Here is a 22,751-nt window from a genome sequence, read left to right as displayed (position 1 = left end):
ACCCCTTTATGGCAGTGAGTTGAGCAGGTAGGTGGAGGAGAAGCAATTTGAGCAGTTTGGAGATACTGTAAGCAACTATTACAACAAAATTAGAAACGTTTAATTTGTAACGAAAGTGAGGGACAGCTGATGAAAATGAAACATGTCAAAGTCATTGTATTGTTAAGTATTCATATCGGTACTCTTTACCCAAATGTAAGTATTTGTAGTTGTATTTGGCCTGGTATCGGTATGTTAGGTAAGGTTATATCATTTATATCTACAAACAAACAAAAAAAATAATTGAACATTAATCCACCCAGATCCAAACAAGGTAATTAAACCTTCGGGTTGATAAAAGTACAAGTGTGTCGTTGTAGTAATAAATATAGCAGATGAAATCCAATACTTAGTGACTATCAGATAATGCAAACAGGGTTCATTTTCTGCATCAGCAAACAGGATTGGAGCGTCAGAAGAGGGCAATTTCAAAACCATCTATTCCAAGTGAATGTTATCCAACTCCAGGCGTCAGTTAATCAATCTGAACAACGGCAGCATGCATGAATGAAAGTGGACAAAATAATGGAAACACACTACTGTGTGCAAGAATGACCAGCGTGACTCCATTCAAGCCTATTTTTGACACTGGATCAATTTAGAGAGTCAGATCTTTTGTTCATTGCTCTGTTTGTGTGCAGTTGTCTGTGTTGTCAAATGAGTAGCAGTTACTGTATAATGCGGCTCAAATACCCGGTTTCTTACGTGTTACAGTAGTGGCAGAAACAAATGCACATGTGGGCATAGCTGAAACGGTGAGATGAGTCTACATTCAACAGTGTTTCATACTTGCAATCATTTATAAAGTGGTAGAAGCTAAATGTCCCCTTCTACTGTCCACCACTTCCCCAGTGACTGATAAAGCCACTAAAGATCAAACCGGAATTTGAGAATAAGAAACTAACATGTTTAAAAAAACTGCTCATGCGGTGTAATCCACAAGCCTGTTTGACACAACATATGGTGAAATATTCCTTTAACTTGTGGATGACTTTGGTCTCTGTGTCCTCACTTCACCTAACTCTTAAGGTTAGAGCGGACAGGTCTTTACCTTGATGTTGCACTTGGTATTTACTTCTTTCTGTTTATTTGTCGTCCCTCTCCCTGTCTGTATCTGTCTCTTTCTATCTGTCTTTTGCTGAGTGCCAGAGTTCAGTATTGATGTAGCTCTAATGCCAGTGTTGCCAAGGTGCTAAACTGACATGACAGGGCTATAAAAGAGCATTGGAGATCAATACTGCCATCATTTACTCTGCCGCACCAGCCTCCCTGTGTCCGCCTACCACACACACACACTCAGTGATAAGAGACAAGTTTCTTAATGCACTTTCTCCACCTCTGCAGTACTCTATCTTGTCCCCTAGAATCACACATATTACTTGTACTATATTTTGGTGAACGCTTACATATGGTTTTCATTTGTTGTAGATAATCAGAGTAGTTTCCCTAGATTTATGTTGGACATGCAGTCATTTGGTCATCAGTGAAGGCTAGAGGCAGTGTCATTGTTTTGAAGTGGGACCAGGTCAGCACTGAGTCCCCCGCTCACATGACCCAACAAAGAGGCCACAAAGGTCCCTCACATGACCTAAGTGTGTTTGTGTGTAGGGGGCTGGGACTGTGGGAATACAGGGTTCCGACTAAAATAGGTTTGGAACCACTGACATATACAGTAATAGTAGTGTAAATGCAAATGCTTACCCCCATTTGATTTCAAAGGTCAAACAACACTGGGTTTTAAAGTCCATCGAGGTGAGGTATAGCCATTCAGTCCCCTCTCTAGGTGTGTGCCTGAGAGAAGGAGAGGAAGTGTGTGTGTTTCCTGTTTTATGTTTGGCAGCTTCCACACATCACGAGAAGTCTCACTATAGCAGACAATTGGAGATCTCTGCCCACCAGTCAGATTTCTAAATACAAAGTAGTTGCTTGAATGGCGACGAGAACAGCAGCTAACAAACATACGCCCCTTACTTATAGAACACGCCTTACCTGAAACGGTTCTCTCCCTCTTAGGCCATGTATGTGCCTTGCAACCTTATACGGTACGACAGTGTTGTACGCTGTACAGTGGATGTATTGAGGGAGAACTGGATGCAGCGTTGTAGCATGTGGCACATGAATAGCTCACCTGGTGGTGCCCCATGCATCAAGGCCTTGCTGCAGTGACCGTGGGTTACAGCTGTCACTACTGATTAAAGGCAATACTAGACAAAGGCATTCTCTTCTACCCTCTAATCTGCCTTTCTATAAGATTTTATATGTATATACAGAAACGTAAGCTGTAGCAGGTTCTGGCTGTCACTCTTTGCAATCTAAGTGGTCACTCGAGACACAGTCGGTTTACATTAGGATCAAACAGCTGGACATTTAGACCCTATCTGGACATATTACACATGTGTGTGAACTCCATGTCTATGCCTGTGCTGTTCTAAGTAGATAAAGAACTTTATCAATGGAGATTTGTTCTGCTCCGCCACAATTTTTTACAGATACCCACAGTGACACGTGACATCACGCCATGTGCATTACGCATGCGTGTGAGAGAGGGAGCTTAAGCCTCAGTGCATACAAGGCGTCTGTGGAAATCTGATCACATGACTTGATGACTTACTGTAGGCAGGAAATGTTAAATATTCTTGTTAATGAACAGAGTGGTAAAAAGGAACAGAGGGGTGGGATAGAAACATCAAGTTCCTCACAGCTGTGTGATTATGAAATACAGAAACACATGGTGTCTCAAAATCCTGTTTTATTGGTTTCTTGCCTGGAACATCACTCCCTGTTTTTATTTTCACTTAGCTCAGGGTCGTTTGGTTTATTGAGGCTGAGAATTGAAATGATATGAGTGTTATCTTGCTGGAGAAAATGTATAATAATTTCTCGGAAGCACTAGGAAAGTTGTCACTGACGGGGTATTTCCTTATTGTGCACTTGTTTCTGTTCACCCTGATGTAGGCCAGATGTCTGACTTTGTCATTTCTTGCTTTTCTTTTTTTAAACACTAGTTAATGTGAGAAAAGAAAAAGAAAAGTTAGTCATTTTAAACTTAAACAATGAATTAAACTCAACTATTTTAATTGGCTAGATAGTGTGTTTCTCATCTTGCTGTTAGAAGTTTACACAGAATTTTGTATGTTGCGTAAATGAATCTCAACATGTGATATAATATCAACGGCTGGAATTTACTGCTTTCACTTCTCTAGATGAACACAATGGTCTGATTGTGCAGTGTGAAAAAAAAGTCACCAGACAATATGACACCTAACTCACAAGAATACATCCACTGACTGGCCAGCAGCCACTATCAGGAGATGATAAGTGGGCCAATAGTGACAGTGACAGGTCCCACTGGTAAACAATCTATTTTAATACCCAGCTTCCATCTTCTAATGGAGGAAATAGGAGCTTCTATGCATTACCTGTTTGTAAGCAGTGTGCCGCAGAGTATTTCATCTTCTGCTTGCAGAAAAACATTTTCATTCACCGCCGTTTCTGCTACATTAAGTCGGCTCACTCCTAGAAAAAATATTACCAACAATACCTAAAGTGCATCATAAAACTTTATTGATTTTCTGTAAGGAAATTAGAGGAAGACCAATATTTATCATGGCACAAGAATTTAAGCAACATCCATTTACCAAGCGAAAATTATTCTTGAAATGAGGAAAATTCTGGGCATCCATTACAAGTACAAGAGCACATACCAATTCAAAGAAAGCATTTTTTGAAAATTACCCTGAGATATCTTTATATAAAAAGAATCATTATGTGTTGATTTTCTTATAAAAACATAGGCGATCAACATGAGGAGAAACCAAAATCCTGAGGGGAAAAATCCTCTTACATTTATCTCGCACAACTAGTTGTTCAACTCCAAATAACACACATGCTGACACACAAGCAGGTGTCAGGCAGGCAGCAGGTTTCTTGTCGTTAAATTATGCACACACACACAGGATAACCAAATGATCACGGATTAAAATATGACTGCTTCTATTAAAGTCATTTGTCATGTTATGGCGCCACCACATATGAGGGAAGCCCTCACACCTGAGACGAGCCTCCAGTGTGAATGTAATGATGGCAGTATCTCATTGTTATGGGATGTCGCTGTCACTGTGCATGGGATGTGGTAGGTAGGCATAGGTTTTTCTCTGATTTAACTGGGAGCTGTAATCATATTTAATTATGATTCACACAAACACAGCCTTACAGTGTGTTATGAAGCATTTGCTGTTTGTAACTCAAGGTCCACTTAATTCACTAAATATAAAACCATAATGGGCACAATGAAACATCATACATTTGTATTATTTCATCGTTATATAGCATAAATATTTAATGTGGCTTACAGAAAGGTTTAAAGTTGTTGACAAATATAAATGAATCTACAACTTAAAAATGGCCTTATATAGAAATTGGAAAAAAGGGCCAATATTTATCACAGCACAAGAATATGAGTGATTTTTCCATGTGCAAATGGGTCTAGAAATACTGGTCATTCATCATCAGTACGAGATGCATGCAAGTATTCGAAGAAAGCACTTTATTCTTGAATATCTTTGTGTAAACGTTTAAATTGTCCTTACACCTGCTTACAACTACATCATGGTGTTATAAACCCTGTATTAAATGCTGAGTGCTAAATGGAAGGTTTATAATAAAAAGATTTAAAGGTTGCAGTCTTGTAATAGAATGAGTTTAGCATGGCACTAATGCTGTCTGAGTTACAGGTTTCGTGTCATTGATAGTTTGGGCGATGATAAAAGCAAAAGGAAAATTCAGTGCCTATTGTAGTTGCTTGACTTGTCCAAAGGGTGGCAGTCACGCTCTCTTACCAAACAGCCTTTAAAGGAGTGACAAACTAACCTTAACATAAGTTCTTCTAAATTGCTACCCTCTGCAAATTGTAGTTCTGTATCATAGCTTTCAAAGACAAAGCGGTTAAGATTGTATTTAAAAGTGAATGTCAGGGAGGTGGGAGAATGATTGTGCTGCACGGTAAAGGTACCTCTTTATAACTGCCTACTTGTGTCAGTGTGTGTACCCATCTCACATGCATCAGTGGCCTCGCTCAGGTGTGAACGCGGGGAGACGGGGATTGTCAGCGTGGGCTCATTAAAACGAGGGACGAGGTCATTTAACCCCGGGCTGACAGCTTCAGCCAGCTCAGACTTGGTTTTAACATGAGCATACCTCAACATCTCCTGTAGACTTCTCACATTCATGGGATTCCTGGAGAATCACTGAACTTTACCTTCCATCACAAATTTAAGTAAGTTTTAAGAAGCATTCCAGCTAAGTAATGCTACTTTGTCATGGAACTTTGTGGATTTTACACCCGCTCCACAGTGGGATCCCTGTGACTCTGAGATTGACTGTGCAGATGCACTGAGAGTACGGAGTGTGTGCTTCGTATGAGGATATTTTCTTCTTCACAGCTATTAGCGCTGCAAAAAAAATGAAGCTCATTTGGATGTGAAAGCCGTACAACTGGTTTTCAGGTCACTGTTAATAGAGCGGCCCCATATTTTGTCTGTTTTGAGATTATCGCTGATGATATGCCACTATGGTAAGAGGGCTGCTGATGATGGCAATGAAGGCTGAGGGGATGTGAGATAGAGGGGAATCTATTAACCTCGTGTGACCAGCTAGCCAACCATGACAGATTGCCCTGTCGCTACTTTATCAAGCTCTTTTGGTAGTGTGTGTTTTTGTGTGTGTGTGTGTGTGTGTGGATTAGGAACTTAAATCTAGACTTAAAGCAACAGAGTGAGTGTGACAACTCATTCTGTTGCACCACAGTTTTTTATTATTTTAGAACCAGTTTCATGCCTGAATATTAACTAACAGGTTTAGTGTGTGTGGGTTTGTTAGCCTTGGCTTGACTGACTTCTTTGTGTGTGTGTGTGTGTGTGTGTGTGTGTGTGTGTGTGTGTGTGTGTGTGTGTGTGTGTGTGTGTGTGTGTGTGTGTGTGTGTGTGTGTGTGTGTGTGTGTGTGTGTGTGTGTGTGTGTGTGTGTGTGTGTGTGTGTGTGTTTTCCACAGCACTGTGCGTCTGTGACCCGTGGGCTAATCCACCCTGCGCTATAGAGGCTTTTGTATTAATAACTGACTTGATAATTATATTAATTTGAATCTGCTGGGCCTTCTTTTGTTGTGCTATCTCTGACATGCAGCCTTGTGAATGTGTGTGCAATCCGCACCCCCCGATGTGCCTCTGTCTCTCATCTCCCCCCCCCACACACACACACAGTGTCTGATTCCTCTCACTTTTCCAGAAAAGTCCCATGTTTCATCACAACACTTTCCTCTCCATCCTCCAAAAACTGTTCTGTATTTCTGCTGTGTCTCTTGTCACCCACACACTGTCTATTACCATTACTCTGTTTTCCTATTCTGTATTTTGTCCTCCCCCCTCACTCTGGTTACCTTTTAATCACATACTTTTGTTCACTTTTTTTCTCATTCAACATCTTCTCTCCTGCTTTAGCCCCTTCCCGTCTGCAGGATCTCTTCCGATAACCTTTACCTCCTTTCCCATGAAACCTGTAGGAACAGCAAGCCTAGCTATCACCCCTAAAGCTCATTAGTTAACCGCTCCTTTGTTTAACCTGTATAGAAACCAGAAGGAAAAAAAAGAGCTGTGGTTATACAATGAGTTACTTACTGGAACTTCTTCTTGGCCCAGGCGAGTGACTACCTGGAGTCCCCCTTGGTTGCCTGGCAACATCACAGTGATGACAAAGCTCCAGGATTCCTGCTCCCAGTCTTTATGATAATTTAGTTCACTTCATTTACTTGTCACGGACCATGTACAAAAAACATTAACCTCACACAAGGAGAAGCAATGTATTGCACCTAGGCAGGCAGACACACAGACACTAACACAACTAATGCAATTAATACAATTTTCAATCATTACAGCCAACACTATACAATAGCTATATTTAAATAATAGTTCAGCCCGCCTCCCCCTGCCAATGATTTCCAGCATTCTGGAGCTGTAAAGGCAAAGTTAACATGAAGTGCTCATGGTTTTAATATAGTCCATGAACTTTTTAGCTCTACTCATTCTTGCTCTTTTTGGCAGAGAAGATTTAGGAGCCTTGTGTGTTACCGCACACTCTGTAGTTCATCTCAGTCTTTACATAATTTCCTCTCATTCTCAGGCTTTTTGCCCCTCCTTGTCCAGACTGTAGTCATTGTAAGGCAACAAGTCTAGGATCCCTTCTCCCTTCATCCTCACTCGTTCCTTTTCTTTCTAACCCCCTACATTCCCCTCCTCTCCCCCCAGTTCTTTCTTGGCACTATCACCCCACAGCAGCATCCTTGGCTTCCCCTTCTCCTTTCTCCCTCCACTCCTTGTCTATCATTTATCCATCCGTCCACACAGCCGTGTTCCCTCCTTTTGTTATTCGCCCCCTATCTCTCCCCTGCAGAGATTCCACTCACTTTCGGCCCCTCTCCTTTTTCTCCATGCTGTCCCTGTTACTTTTTTTTTGGGGGGGGACAATGGTGGCAGTACAGGCCAAGTCTTCGAACAACATGTCCAGTCTGAATTAAAAGCTGCTGGATTTGGAGGGAGAGACACAGGGATGAAGAGTAACAGACGGTGGGGAGAAAGGGAGGATTTTGGTGACAGTGGTTTCAGATATTGGCTTTTTTATTCAAAATGGGTTGGCAGGCACTTTGTGTAGTCCATGAATGAGGCAGTTTATTATATTTGATGAGTACTTGACTTGTCATCTATGGGAAGCAGTAAACCTATATTCCAATTCAAGTTGTTGATCAGATTCTACACACGCATTGATGAGTAGAGAGCAGTGCTGACGTCACTTATGGGCTGGCCACTGTCTGCAGTCTCTCATTCTCTTTCTTTCATCCGTCTTTCTGAAGAAATTAAACACATTTCTGGGGTTTACTGTCCATATAAGATAAATGACTATCACAGCTATCAAGGTTCAAAGTTCATTTTGACGTTGGAAACTGGAATCTCACCACAAAGTAAATTTAAAAGTAAACTGTAGCTGTTCCTCAGCAGATGGAGTTTGGAGTTCATAGAAATGTCATTGGAATTGATGTTTGAATTATTATTGTTTTATGCACACTTTGATGACTTCTTGTCCATGTTGGCTTAAAAGCTGAGGTTTAAATCTACTTCTGCAATTCAGTGACAATTGGCTAATTGGCTGCTGATGAAGAGCATGTGATATGATTGAGAACTAAACTAACTAATGGTCTCTTCTTTACAAACTGGTCATATTAACAGTCTTGGACTTTTTTGTAAATGACAGCTAAAAACAAAAATTAAAACAATAGTATTATTAGGTTGTTGTTTTTTCTAGTGTACAGCCACGCTGCGTGTCATTCCCCTCTCTCTTTCCGCCTTTCTTGTCACTCTTCAGCTGTCACTATCAATTAAAGGCAATAAAAGCTTGTGATGCTGGCGATGCTATAGGGAAAGTCAGGGGATCACCAAAGTCAGTGGGCTTCATCCTCTGTGGACCATGAATGTTGTTACAAGTCAAAGCAATTTCATGGCAGTCCATCCAATAATTGTTGAGATATTTCAGTCTGGACCAAAGTGTTGGACTGACAGACTGACACTGCCATCCTTATAGCCACACTGCTGTGCAATCCCCGTCAGTTCAAATGGTGTGAACCACAAGGCTTATGGTTAGGTTTTATGTTGTAGAATAACTCGCATTTGCATCATTACAAACGTCATTGCGATTTTGAATGACATTTGACTCTCTTTGTTTGTATTCTGCATTTCACTGGAGACTGTTATTGCCCCATGATGGTGTACGTGCATGTCCCGCGGCCTGTCTGACCCTGACTATCAGAAAAGAAAACGTCTGTCGATATTGCTATCCCGTATCAGTCGACCCCTTGGTACAAGCATCGTGGGCAAATGATGGAGTAATACAAAAAGTGGCTGGAAATTGTTGGTGCAAAGAATGACTGAATAGAGCAGCTGAAAATTGGAAATGGTGAAATGGAGAGCAGCCGTAAAACGAGATGAAAGTATCCAGAAAAATGTGATAAACATTTTAAAATGTGAATGGCAAAACGGGCCGGGGAAAATCTGAGACGTGCAGAGTACATGTGAATAGTTGGTAGAGAAGGGGAGGCTGGAGGCTGAGGAAGGGAGGAGAGAGAAGGAGGTAGTGTGTGTTTGCGCGTGTGTGTGTGTGTGTGTGTGTGTGTGTGTGTGTGTGTGTGTGTGTGTGTGTGTGTGTGTGTGTGTGTGTGTGTGTGTGTCTGTGTGTGTATGTGCGCACAGAGGCCTTGTTAGTTATTGATCCCATTTAATAATCCTTAACCACAGTCTACTCCCCTGAGAGCACTTAACTCTCCCTCTCCCTCCCTCTCTCTGGCTCTTACAACCCCTCTCTGCCTCCCTTTTACTTTCTGTTTGCCTCCTTTTCCTCTGCTGCTTCTTTATGTGTCTGTATCTCTCCCTTACCCCTTGTGTACTGTGGCTACACTCTAAAAGTACCTCCAAGGTCAAGGTGAAGTGAGGCTAAAGACCAACACTAAATCCCAGCAGTAAAGGGTGTAGTTCTGTGCTGGTGCATTTGTTGCTATGGAGTCGATTCAGTCATCTCTAAGAGGCCTGAACTCATTCAAAGCACACCGGGCCACAGACTCTGTAAAGTAACGCAGGTCTTTTGCGAATTGAGATCCACATGCTCAGGCTGTTACTGCTCAGACTTTTTGAAGTGTGCTCTGAGGATTTTGCCACTGGCAGAAAGAGTCCTCCTTTGTTTTTCCCCCACTGGCATGGTGGAAAATTGGGCCATAGAATTGTCACCTTTTAATGTCTTTTAGTTCAGGTGTTGCCTTTACACTTTTATATCATTCACTTTCAACTTTGGTTAGGATGAAGGTGCTCTTTTTACAAAGCAGACATCCAGACAGTCAGGAACCCTGAAAAAAGACTTGTTTGATTCTGTTGATAACTCAACAATCATATGATCAACGTTAACCTCTCGTTGGCCCTTAAAGGGGCACTCAATACTCTCATAATTTCACTCATAGAAGTTCTGTTTATTTTTCATGAGGAGCACTACCCTGTGAAAACAGTTATGTAATGTATTCTGTGGCTCTGGAGGAGCTTTTAAAAGTTTGAAAAAATAACCCAGACAATGTCATAATAGTATTATCGGGGTTATCTCGGCTTGGGCTCGAGACTCAATGAAAGACGTTTAATGAAGGCAGGTCATATCAGCTGGTGCTAATTAAAGTCCCTGAGTAACTTGATGACAGACCAAAATAACCCTGTCTGCTGTAAGGCTGCACGATATGGTAAAAGCATCATATTGCAATTATTTTGACGGATATTGCGATATGAGTCACGATTCTTGGGAATGATAATTTTTGTGTCGCAATTTTTATTTACACTGAAAAAAACATCAAAATCATAATGATGGGACATTTCTGGGGGGTCTGTACCAAACAAACATGTTTTCTTAAATCTAGAGAACAAGATATTTAGGCCAGGGCAGCTCTTCAGAACTACAGTCCTTCCTTATAATGCTGCTTTGTCACATATTTGCCCTTTATCAATTAAACAATTGCTGCTTCTGCGATTTGGATATTGCAATTTCGGTCAAATTATGATTAATTGTGCCGCTCTAGTCTGTTGTTGGGTTTATGTGCTCTCTGCAAGCTGGTATCTATATACAGTCAATGGTATCTATACACATCAAAGATCTTTTGTAAGGGAAGAACCTCCACTCTGTAACACAGCTGTACAACCGAGAGTGGATTGAGGGGAAAATTCACAAAAGGATTGCACGCTTTTGTGACCACTAAAGCTGCACAAATAAAACAAAAGGAAGCCATGGAAATTCACAACATTCACCTCTAACTGCGCTGCCAAGAAAATAGTGTTGCTGTGCTTTTTGTGGCTATTTAAATGAGGTACTATGCATGCATTTAGTGCAAAATTGCCGCCTTTCTATGCATATGAGCATCATTGAAAAAAAGTCCAATTCACAAACACTGCACTAATAGCCACACGCACTTAGAGAAAATTATTTGCGTCTTTAGAGAGCTGGTGGTACCTGAAGCGCATTTTTATCAGGGAAGTCGCGCCCAGACTTTCCAGTGATACGGCAGCAGTGATTGTTGCTAGACATAGGCAATAGCTCATCACAGTATATCATACGCACACAGATGGCACAGACGGTACTCTACCTGATGTACACCATGAGGGAATGAAACTGTAAAAGAACAAAAAAACGACTGCTGAGAAAAATAGACGACGGCTACGCACTGATTACGCACTGGAGAGAAAACAGCTCCCCATGCACCCAGAGGCATGAGAAAACACTCCATAAAGAGTGAGTCATAGAAAAACAAGAGACATCCCGCAGATAGAAATGAATGAAAGAGCTGGGGGAGTTAATAGATAATTAGAATAGTTAGAATTAGAATTAGAATACATTCTCTTTCACATCAAACGTTTGAAGATATGAGTGGAAAGTATGGCTTTATAACGTTTTGTGACTGTTAGTAGTAACAGTAGTAGTTAGTAGTTTAATGGTCTAGTGTGTAACATTTAGGAGGATCTATGAGCAGAAATTCAATATAACATCTATAAGTATGTATTAATTATGTATTAGTTGTGTATAATCACCTCAGTATGGTAGGTTTGTAGGTTTCTACAATAGCCTAGAACAGACAAACCAAATAGGGGCTTTGGTGTTTTGCAGCCACTGTAGTTTCTCTTACACACTTCACAGCCCATTCTCATTCCCAGCTGGTCAAATACAGACGCGGATGGTGTTCAGTTGGTTGTAGATGCCACTATATCCTACACATTGGTTCCTTTAACCATATCGGGCTAACTTTTTCACTCTGCAGATAATGTACAGTGGGAAACATCTGTCTGATGCTAGTGTTGGGAAAAGGTTTGATGAGTGCTGAATTTGCTAGGCAGAAAATCGAAACACTGAGCTAAAATAGGCTAAAAGGCACCACAGAGGGTGATGATTCTCTGTGGGTTTATCCCCATGAGTGACCCCTTTCATATTATACATCCTCCCATCCCTGTTTGCAAACACAGAGAAAGGGGCACACACAAGAAAAATGCAGTACAAATAAATGCTGTCCTTGTAATGTTGATGGAGAGACCCATAAGAGCGACTAACCTTTGAATTCTACAGCGAGTCGGAGTATTGACTTACAGGACCATCAGGTCCATATTGCAGGGACACAAATGGTCACATAATGGTGCAATGAGCATAACAGTGATGTTAGCCATAAGCTGGAGCCATCTCAGTAACTAGCTATGATCCCACTTGAGCATTTATTGGCAATTGTGAAGCCTTTTTCTTCAGGATCATTAAACTAGATGATCCTGAGACGTTATGTTAGCCCTGATGAGGAGTGACCTCGCCCTCTGAGAGCTGAAGCGAGCAGAATAAACGTTGTTTGTGGTGAGATTTTACACAGCTGTTGCAATATACCTAAAGACACACAAACACTCCTTGTCAGCACTTCATTTTTCATCCCGTTTGAAAAATCGGGGATAATTAATCCATAATGTTTCGACCAAAGCGCTGGTGAATTATCAGAAGCACAAACACATGAAATGATGGATTAAAAAGATGAATACGCATGAATACACAAATGAGGGCATGAATAAAGGTGGTAAACAAATGAGCTGAAGGATGGAGCGGGCCGGGAGGAGCGAGAACAATCGCCCAAACAATCTCTGCGGGCTCCTTTTAGTCCTTTAGCTTTGTTTCCTGCTCGCCTCTAAACGAGCTCCTTTAATCTGTCACTCGCTCCCTCGCGCTTTTGTTCTCTTCTTTATTTGGATGGCAGAGCTCATTTCAGCTGGATGATCTGATCAATAATTACTATTCAGACCACACACACACACACACACACACACACACACACACACACACACACACACACACACACACACACACACACACACACAGAGTCACATACACAGTCCCACATAAATACTCCCTTGGCAATGAATACACTCGGCTTCGGAAGAAACACAAAATTATAAAACACAGAATACACATAGTTGTTCATTATAGGACCAACACATGAACAACCTCACACACACACACACACACACACACACACACACACACACACACACACACACACACACACACACACACACACACACACACCATTTGTCATCGCTGTCACCTAGTTTGGCGCGGCTTTGTTTTTGAGAGCCAGTTTGGAAATGTCAAGCTTTTCCAGATTTATTTTGCTCCTGCTGCACGTCAGAGAAATTAATAATCAGCCTATACATTTTGACCCACATCATCACTCACTTCACACTTTAGTTCCTCATCATGCTTAGCATCTTTCTTTTTTTCCTGCAACCAACACACTGAGACTCCCCCTTTCAAGCGGTTGCCTGCCTATCAGACCACTGAACATTTTTTTTGGTGTTATGAATATGTCAGAGTCTGATTAAAGCAATGGTTCATAAACTTTTCACTGCAATGCCCACGTCACACACACACACACAAAAACACACACACACACACACACACACACACACACACACACACACGCTGAATAAACAAAGTAGTTGGCATTTCCTAATTTCAAGGCCGATGTTAACTTCTCCGCAGAACCTTTGTTTAGTTGATTTGTGGTAATGCAAAAGTCTGTGTGTGTGTGTGTGTGTGTGTGTGTGCTGCCTGCCTCTCGGGCTCCATGTGAAATAATAGTGTGCTCAGATCTTTGGATGGAGTGAACAATACTTAACAGGGCCATGATAATAAGTATTAAAATCACTGGACCTGAAAGAAAACGTGATGAGACTCTTAATTACAAGAGAAATAAGGAGAGAGAAAGAAAGAAAAGGAGAGAGAGCGAGTGGACACTGGTATAAGCAGAAATAAAATGAGAGAGGGTGAACTGAGACAGAAAAAAAAAAAAAACCTTGAGTGGGTTTTAAAAACATGATGAGGGAGATGGAGGTGATGAGGGAGGGGAATAGATGGATTGGATGTGTGCGTGTGTGTGTGTGTGTGTGTGTGTGTGTGTATGCGTCTGCGTGTGTATTGAAACACAGAGATTTAGATGGATCAGGAGAGAGAGAGAGAAATACTTTGCACTCTAATTCTCCTCTCTCTTGCTGCGTTGTATTGAAAAGAGGTGGGGGGCAGGCCGCAATCATGCACACCCTGCTGTGGTTTTTGTACTCTCTGATCTCTCTTTCTTTATGTCTAGTACAGCATCTCCTACACACACACACACACACGCTGAAGTGAGCCCCTTATTCCAGGATCTCATCATTAGACACCCTGGCAGAGTAATCATCACTTCCTCTTCAATCTTGTTCTTTTTCTTCCCCCCCAACGAACAAATGAGTTTGAAATGACGCACAACCTTTCGGACCACTTGATTCTGATCTCCTGATATGAATGCAATATAATGATGAGTTTATCTGTTTATGGCTATAGACACGATGAGTGTCTTCTGTATGCTGCTGTTGCATGTAGAAACATGCCATGCTATGTTGTGGCAGTAGATGTAGATTATTTGTTCTTTTTCTTGTTTTCCCTCCCATTCTTTATTTACATTAGACGTGAACATGAGTGTTGCCAACTTATAATAACACACAGCTATTGGGTTGCCAAGAAATATGGTGCTGACATTCTTGTTCTCACAGGATGATTTTAATAACTTTGATGATCCCTGTGACCTGATGGCACCTTTATCAGGTCACACATTTTATACACATAATACTTATTCATATTTATATTTATATATTCATTAATATTATTTATACCTGCAAAACAAAGGACTTTCTCATCAGCTCCAGGTGTTCTGTGCTAATAAGCTAATCGTAGCATGCTAACACACTAAACTAAGAGGGTGAACATGGTCAACAGTATGCAATCTAAAGGTTAGCATCTTAGCATTGTCATTGTGACGTTAGTATTCAGCTCAAAGCGTCACTGTGCCTAAAATCAGCCTCTTAGAGACCTTAGCATGGCTGTCGACTTTTTAAAACTTAGTTAGGCAAAACAGTCCCGGCTCATAGTCCACAGGGACCAGCTTTTTCTGGGGTTTTTAACTGTCTGTATCAAGAGTTGACTCAGTTGTGAAGGAGATGGATCTGTTGACATCACTGTTCATCCATAAGACTTTCCCTCTGTTTTGGCTTAAGAGTTTGTAAGATGAAAGTTTTTTTTTTTAACCTTAAATTACAATTGCAACAGCTCCATAACTTCTTTTAATGTAGATATAACAAACTAATAGCACCTGATTATAACCCTGCCAATGAACTGGTCGGGTTTCTTTTATGCATATATAAGTATATTAAGTTTATTGTATGTTTCTTTGTTGCTCAGTTGTGGCCTTTTCACATCTTATCTCATTGTTTCCCCATATTTGTGGCTTTCTACTTAAAACTATCAAATGAAACTAAAGATGCTTACACTGAAAAATGTAATGATTTTCTTGGTGCTTGGTTTGTAGAGAAGCTCAGACTTCCATGCATGGTTGTTATAATATAATAATCTCTTGAATTGTATTCTCCAAACCTTTACAGTGTCCTGCTTCAGAGGGATTACAGTTTCCTAAGAGACATCAACATCTGGCACCCCTTTGTCACCATCGGGGTTTATTCCTCCACTCTATCCGCTGCTATGAGCAACCTCATCGGAGCCTCACGCATCCTCTACGCCCTGGCCAGGGACGACTTGTTTGGTAGGTCGCACAACATTTCCTGCTGGGGAGGCATTTCTTCTGAAACTGCTGTTAGTTCTTGTTGGGGGGAGAGAGACAGATGGGCTTTTGGGTAGAGACGAACAACACTGATGACATTTCAGTGAACAAAGTGAAATAGGCCTATTTTTTTTAATGTTTATTACATCATTAAAAACGTTCAAATTAATAGGGGTGGGGGGTTTTCTCATGAAGACATCAGATGGTCTCCTCAGACACCCCAAACCATTTGATTGATGTATGAAAAAAATATCTTGACTCAGGGTCCACTTAACTATCTTTTTTCAGACTTGATTTTAAAGCTCTGTGTAACCCATCTAAATATTACACATTTTTCAAGGTTAAAAACAAAAACTAATGACATCATCTCAGTTTTGGCCAAATACTTGAGACCCCACCATCAACTAACAAGCTCAGTAGACAAAAAGTCTAAAAAGTTTGGATCATTGCAAAATACGCTCTGTGGCCACAAAAAGATACTTACACATTTTGTTCTGCAAGATGATATTCCAAAAATTAACACCACTTTTATGATGTTCGAGGCGTAAATGCAATCAGCAGAAGTCAACTGCTAACTTTAGGCTGTAAAGAAACTACACCACGGTCACCCAACTTCAACGTCACCATCGCTGAAGTGTTCAGCATGATGACATTTAATGTCACCAATAACCTCTGGAGTCTCATTTAGCCACTTGTTAGCAACCGCCTAAGACGCGTAAACGTTTCAAAAGTCATGGGCAGGGTATTTATTGATGTATTTTATGTTGTATAACAAAAGATGAAAACCTCTTAAGCTTGTGTTATCCACAGACCTTATTTGAGGAATCTAACCAAGACACCCACTGACTTTGAGGCGAGGGAAATGGAGGTGCAAAAATGCTAATTCATTTCCAGGTTTTTAACGCATTCCTAAAGGACTCGATGAGGTTAAATATTATATGAGGTTAATTTCTCGTTAATTTAGCCCCTTGGTACTTACTAACTAACTAATACTTAAATTGTATTATTCTTGGAAAATGAAAGTACTCCACAACACTTTAAATAGGAAGGCCCATTCTAGTTTCAGTAAATGCAATAAGTGAACAACCAAACCTTGAGTTTTAAATCCTTCTCTTAAAGCAAGTAAAATAAATTTCCCAGTGGATTGAGGCAAAGACTGACTGCACTTGAATATTGTTTCAAGACACACTGGAAAAAATCTTATCTCAAAACTTATAGCTTCCAAGCGTTCAAGGCAAATTAGCATCTATCACAGACTTTCCTTTTGATGCACTTTTCTTGCAGAAGCGGAGTGATTCATTTTATTTTTGTTACGACACAGATGCGTGATAAAACCCACTTTCATTAAAATTAGTTATACAGTATGTTCTACTGAGGAACTAAAAGCTTGATGATTGACCCCGATATCTCTGACTTCTGAATCTCACCAGCAAGTTTAGATAACAACAAGGCTAAATAGGGATTGTCATAATAATATATTTACTTCAAATAAAACAAATACATTTTTGGTTTTTGGTTTTTAATGTCGTGATGTTTTTTGTTATTTTATGCCTTTTATTGAATAGCCAACTACAGAGGTGACAGCAAATATGGGTGGAGAGAGAGACAGGGAATGACATGCAACAATGGTCCCTGGCCAGACTTCTCTCTCAAGCTGTCTTTTGTCATTATTGTTTTGATTACTTTTTTCCATTCTTCAATACTTCCAGACAGAGACTGTCTGAAGGTGTGGGACCATGTCACTATTTGTGTAATGCATTACATTTAGACTACAAAGACATTCAATAAATCTCAGTCTTCTCCTCATGTATTTGGTCAGTATTGCATCACATTGCCAAGAAATTAATAGCTTAAATGAGCTCTCAGATGTACAGTCTGGTAACAACTCTGTTCAGTTCAGCTATGAATCCTCCCCTACAGTCAGTTCATAAAATTAACTCATTTTCAAGTTCTCCATAATTGTCCCGTGATCTTGAGAAAGCAAAAGTCGTTTTCTTGGGATAGATTATCTCGTTATCTGGAGAATTCAATCTTTTGTTTTCCCGAGATTACAAGATAAAAAAAAAAAAATTGTAAGCATGGCTGTCCTCGGCTACCGTAGTTTTATGAGACGTTGGATTCATTTCAAGAATCCTGAACCCTTAAGGATATATAGACTGTCTGCTTTATTTAAAGAAACCAATAAAACAACAAGCAACATAATTTATGCTTCTTGAAAGTTTTAAAGCAAAACTTGTGGTGTTAACCATGCAGTTATTTCCGCAGTCTTTCCCATATCAAGTGAACGCAGCATTCGTGTGATTTCCATCCCTCCCTGCCTCGCTGTGTGAATCCACACTGCCTGCTGCTGCTTTGTCATTATTAATGACTGTGAGCAACTTCCTTATCCCATCCTCTGCTCCTTTCTTAAGTCTATTGCAAATTGATTTGGCCTGTTTCTGTCCGCGCGTGTAGCCGTGTGCGCGTGTGTCACGGGAGGTAAATGACTGTATTAGTGCGAGTTCCACTGTGGAGTGATCAGAAGCAGATGACTCATGTTCAGCTGTCTGTTCACCAACAGCCAAAGGGTTAACTTAGATTAATCTGTTTAATTAAGAGTCAACGACTGTGGAACTGTAAATGTGTAATGTTCTTGTAAGGGGGGGGATGAAGTGGTTCGTATGACCACACTGCATACACGCGTTTCTGTGTGTGTTGGTCTCGTTGTTGTCATTCATGCGCGCCGCTCACAGCTTAACCTTGCCACTGTCCTATGCAAACGGAGTGATGGATGCGTCAATTCTCCAACACACACGCTTGCAGAGTTTGTCCTGCCATACCTCACATCTTCCATTTCTTTCTTCTCTATAACTCGCTAATCTCTAACTCCTTCACCTCTGTCCTGCCTCTCTCCATCCTCTCCATCACTCAGTCTACTCCTCTCAGCCGCATTGATTTGACTTAAAAGTCTCGCTGATTTAATTCCAGTCCTTTATCAGCTGTGAAATTTAGTCTTGAACTCGGATTCCCTCTCCACCAGCCCCCACCTCCCTCCTCCCCACCTCCAGTCTCCCCCATTTTGAGTTGCTCCTTTCTCCCCCCCCCGCCCATATCTTCTTCCATCTCTGTTGTTGGGCCTGTGTTTCAGTCTGGATGTGTGGCCTTACAGAGCTGCCAATCCTTTCAACACAGTCATCATCATCGCCATAAGATGAAATGTTGTGTATGAAAAAACTAAATGAGAGGCTGTATGTAAATGCTTTGTCTTCCAGTAAACCATACAGCCATATAAGGTATGAAATAAAGTGTCAGCTTAGTTTGTCTGCCTCGCTGTCTCGCCCGCCCACTCGCTTTCCCTCTCTCGTGCTCTCTCTTTTCTTGACTAGACGTGTAGTTAATTACATGAATTTGGTTTAAATGTCAGTAACATTAGAAATTGACGTCCTCAAATTTGATCTGATCTGTAAACTGTAACATTATCGCTGCTGCTCTCAGGTCTGATGTTCTATAATCTGGTTTATATCTGTTGCTATAGGAAACAACATGAAATATAAGAGAAAAAGGAGCACAATCTATGTGTTTTAATCTGCTTTTAGTTTCTCTGGCCATACGATGAAGCTGTTTTAATTTTTCTTTAACTTTAAGCAGGCCCAGGCATTTATTGAGGGTTATTTTTATTTTATTTTACTGCAGTTTAGTAGTATTAGCGGGTATTCAGACTGTACAAATACACAATAGAATGTGTTGTTTCAGGTGCTGGTGATCTGATGAAATATGATCCAGGGAGGCCAGTTGAAGTGATAGATCCATGAGTCTGATGACTTGTCAGATTTCAAAACACTGTACATTGGTTTTTAACAGAGGTGTGGACTCGAGTCACATGACTCTAATTAATTGATGAATTCAGACTAAACTTGATAACATGACAAAAGACTGGCAAATCAACTTGGAATGTAACACCAGTGACTTGTGTCTTCACTTCACTTGGACTTGAGCCTTTTGACTGGAAAATACTTGATACCTTCCCCCAAGCCCTAAGATTAAAATCTTATTTATAAAGTGTGCGAATATCAATTAATTTCTCTTTCATTCCTAAAACATTAATAACAGTATTCATTACCAGTCCACACTTAGTTCCCCACATCCAGGTTGTTTGAATCGATCTGACAGCATCCAGTCCAGTTGCAGGAGAGAACCATGAAGCGCTAACATTACGTTACTGAGCGCCAGTTGGGAAAAATGATACCAAAGATAACTTCATTCCGTTCGTTTTGTTGTGGCATTACATTTAGTGGAGTGTGAATTGTAACTTGTTTAGGACTCAAAACTCAAAGTTTAGGACTTACCTGTGTTGACTTGGGACTTGAGTGCAAAGACTTGAAACTTTTTTGTTGTCCGACCCTGCATTATTTTACAGGAGCTAGCACAGTGGTCCCATTCAAATGAATAAGAGGGCTGTGTTTTTCACACAGCACACTTGTCTGTCTGAACACAGCCTCGACCCTTTCAGTTTACAAGTAATTTACTAAGAATGTGCACCATTAAACATAAACATAGAATAATCCAAATCCACAGTTCTCATTTCATTCAAAAATGCATTCCAAAGTTTATCTGAAGTCAATGCATCCAGTCAAGTGAGGTGCAGAGTTAGGCTTTTTAGTATAAAAAGTTATCCTTGTGTTAACGCCCTCCACTGCAGCTCAGCACAGAAACTCTGTCTGTGGAAACACAAAAAAAAGAACTTTGTGCTAAAACGATTTATCTTATCTCAGACTGCTTAAGACTCATTAACCTTTGATTGGTCAGTGCAGGGTTTTGCCACATCACATTGTGTTGGAACAGCTTTTTGTAATACTTCTTTATTACTTAGCTTTTTTTTTTTTTTTTCTCAGTCTGCAATTCTACATCAACACTGTAGTCTCAGTGAAATGAACGAGGGGTCTGTGTTTTTGTCACACAGTGCTAATTTTGGCTTAAACACGGCCTTAGCATGTCTTTTAGATTTAAAAAAACAAGAAGGATTACATGTCTCATTTACCCCGCAGGATGGGATTTACAGTGGCAAGCAGAAGCGGTTGTGCGCATCTGCAGGAGCTGGTATTAATTGTTAGAAATCCTGTACGACTGAGCTCTTATGGGATGTGAAAAACGACAGACCTTTACCACATTGTAGGCTTTCATCAGTTCTGTTTCTTATTTCATATTCTATTTTTTGTAACTCACTAAGAAAATGTCCACTGGCAGCAAACGTTGCATGCCAAGTGATGCCAAATGTTAATATTTTTTTGGAGCTTGTGTCCAGTGAGTGTCAGAGATCGTCAGGAATAGCAGTGAGGAGGAGGTGTCAATAGAGGGGCTCAAGTTAAACTGTACAAGTGTGAACTTGTGCAAGTATTGAGTGAACAACATCTATTTGAGTGAGTTTCAGTTAGTCCACGTCCGCAATGTATCCAGAATTGTGCAACATTTTCCAGTTTTGGGAGAATTGCCTGCTGACATGTAATGGAGAGTGGTGGTAAATTCCTTACGTACATTCTTTCTTTGATTAAACCTTTCTGTCCATGTATGCATCCAGGCTTTCACTGATGTGGGTTTTAAAGGTCAATACCGATACTCTTATATGGAAGTTGCTGCTAGAGAATATTCAGTGTCATTTTGATGCTAATAATTCCCTCAAATTTGAAGGGTATGTTGTTTTCACCATGATCTCTTTTCATCCCTGCAGGTAAGGTGCTATCTCCGGCAAAGAAGACGTCCCACAGTGGTAACCCCTGGGTATCAGTGCTCATCTCCTGGTTCCTTGTGCAGGTTAGTGGGAGATGAAGAGATGGATGATAATAAACATGATACTGATACTTTGATACTTGATAAAACTGTCCCCGCAAAGCCTCTTTCAAGTAGGGCATCACATTTGCTCAGGTATTGACGGATGACATATTAAGTACTTTTATTTTGATCTAATGTGGTGAAAAGTGAAAAGGCAAAGAAATGTAACCAAGGTGTTTGAGGAGAAAAGGGACAAAGAAATCACATTTCTTCTTCAGACACAGCAATTTCTCCCCTGAGTACCTTTTGTCCAAATTTCAGACACTGCTTCCCTGAATTGTGACAACATTCAGAAGCTGGCTCTATTAAATTAAAAGGAAAAAGATTTGAATTGTATTCTACCATTTGTTGTTTTACAATCAATGGGCCTCAAAATATAAGCCTTCAGGGGTCAAGAATACAGATACAACACTGGCCTTAGACGTAAATATTCCAGTGAAAATGATAAACGAGAGAAATTCTTGCTGAGCTATGGGAGCAATGAAGCTCAGTACAAAGGGAAGGAAGAAAAGCTCCAAACAAGCTACAGTTATTTCTGACTAATAGATGCGAGGTTGGCGAGGTAGTGGGACAAAGTCAGCCCAGGCTCCTGTTGTTTGGATTGTGAAGCCTTGTCATATAAACTTTCCTCAGGCAGGAAGATCAGAAAGTTCTCCTGTTTAACTCGAGAGAGTTCTTCCTTCAAACAGAAGTGATTCATTCACAGGAGAAACTAGATCAGTTTAGGCAGTTTGATGTCTTTGTTTGCTGTGACTGCATCCTGTTATACTGTTCTTTAACTTATTTTGTTGATTATTGCATTCCAAAAAAGTGCTCCAGGACCACAGAAGTATCTTGGGTTAATAGTTTTCAAAAAGTTTCTCAGAAATGTATGAATATTTTAATGTAACAGTTTAATTGTGTTGTTTGCCACTAGAAAGATCTCACAAAAGGGAAAGGTGCTGTTTTTCATTTTCTGCATCTAAAATTGCCTCTCTCCTCTCATCAGTGACTTTAAAAAAGCCATTCTTTGATGAAGCTGTGTGGTGCTTACATTTTGTAGAGTGGGGAGCCAGTTGATTCCAAACCATGAATGTTCTTCCAAATTATATTTTTTGCAGATCACCTTTTGGATTTTTAACTGATAGTAAATGGAAAGAATGGGATCAATACACTTTTCTTACAAAGTGCTT

General features: G+C 40.4%; 1 protein-coding gene across 1 annotated transcript in view; it reads left to right on the top strand.

The window, feature by feature from the left end:
- zgc:153039 (uncharacterized protein LOC767698 homolog) overlaps positions 1-22,751 on the top strand; it is a 62,928-nt gene that overhangs the window by 10,238 nt on the left and 29,939 nt on the right. The window contains exons 7-8 of the mRNA XM_051396515.1: positions 15,599-15,756; positions 21,479-21,561. Coding sequence (XP_051252475.1) covers positions 15,599-15,756; positions 21,479-21,561 — 241 coding nt within the window. The remainder of the gene's footprint in view (positions 1-15,598; positions 15,757-21,478; positions 21,562-22,751) is intronic.

Source organism: Dicentrarchus labrax, unplaced genomic scaffold, assembly GCF_905237075.1.
Source record: "Dicentrarchus labrax unplaced genomic scaffold, dlabrax2021, whole genome shotgun sequence".
NCBI classification, from domain to species: Eukaryota; Metazoa; Chordata; class Actinopteri; family Moronidae; genus Dicentrarchus; species Dicentrarchus labrax.
The sequence above is the reverse complement of the archived record's forward strand: the minus strand, read 5'-3'. Positions and strand labels throughout refer to the sequence as shown.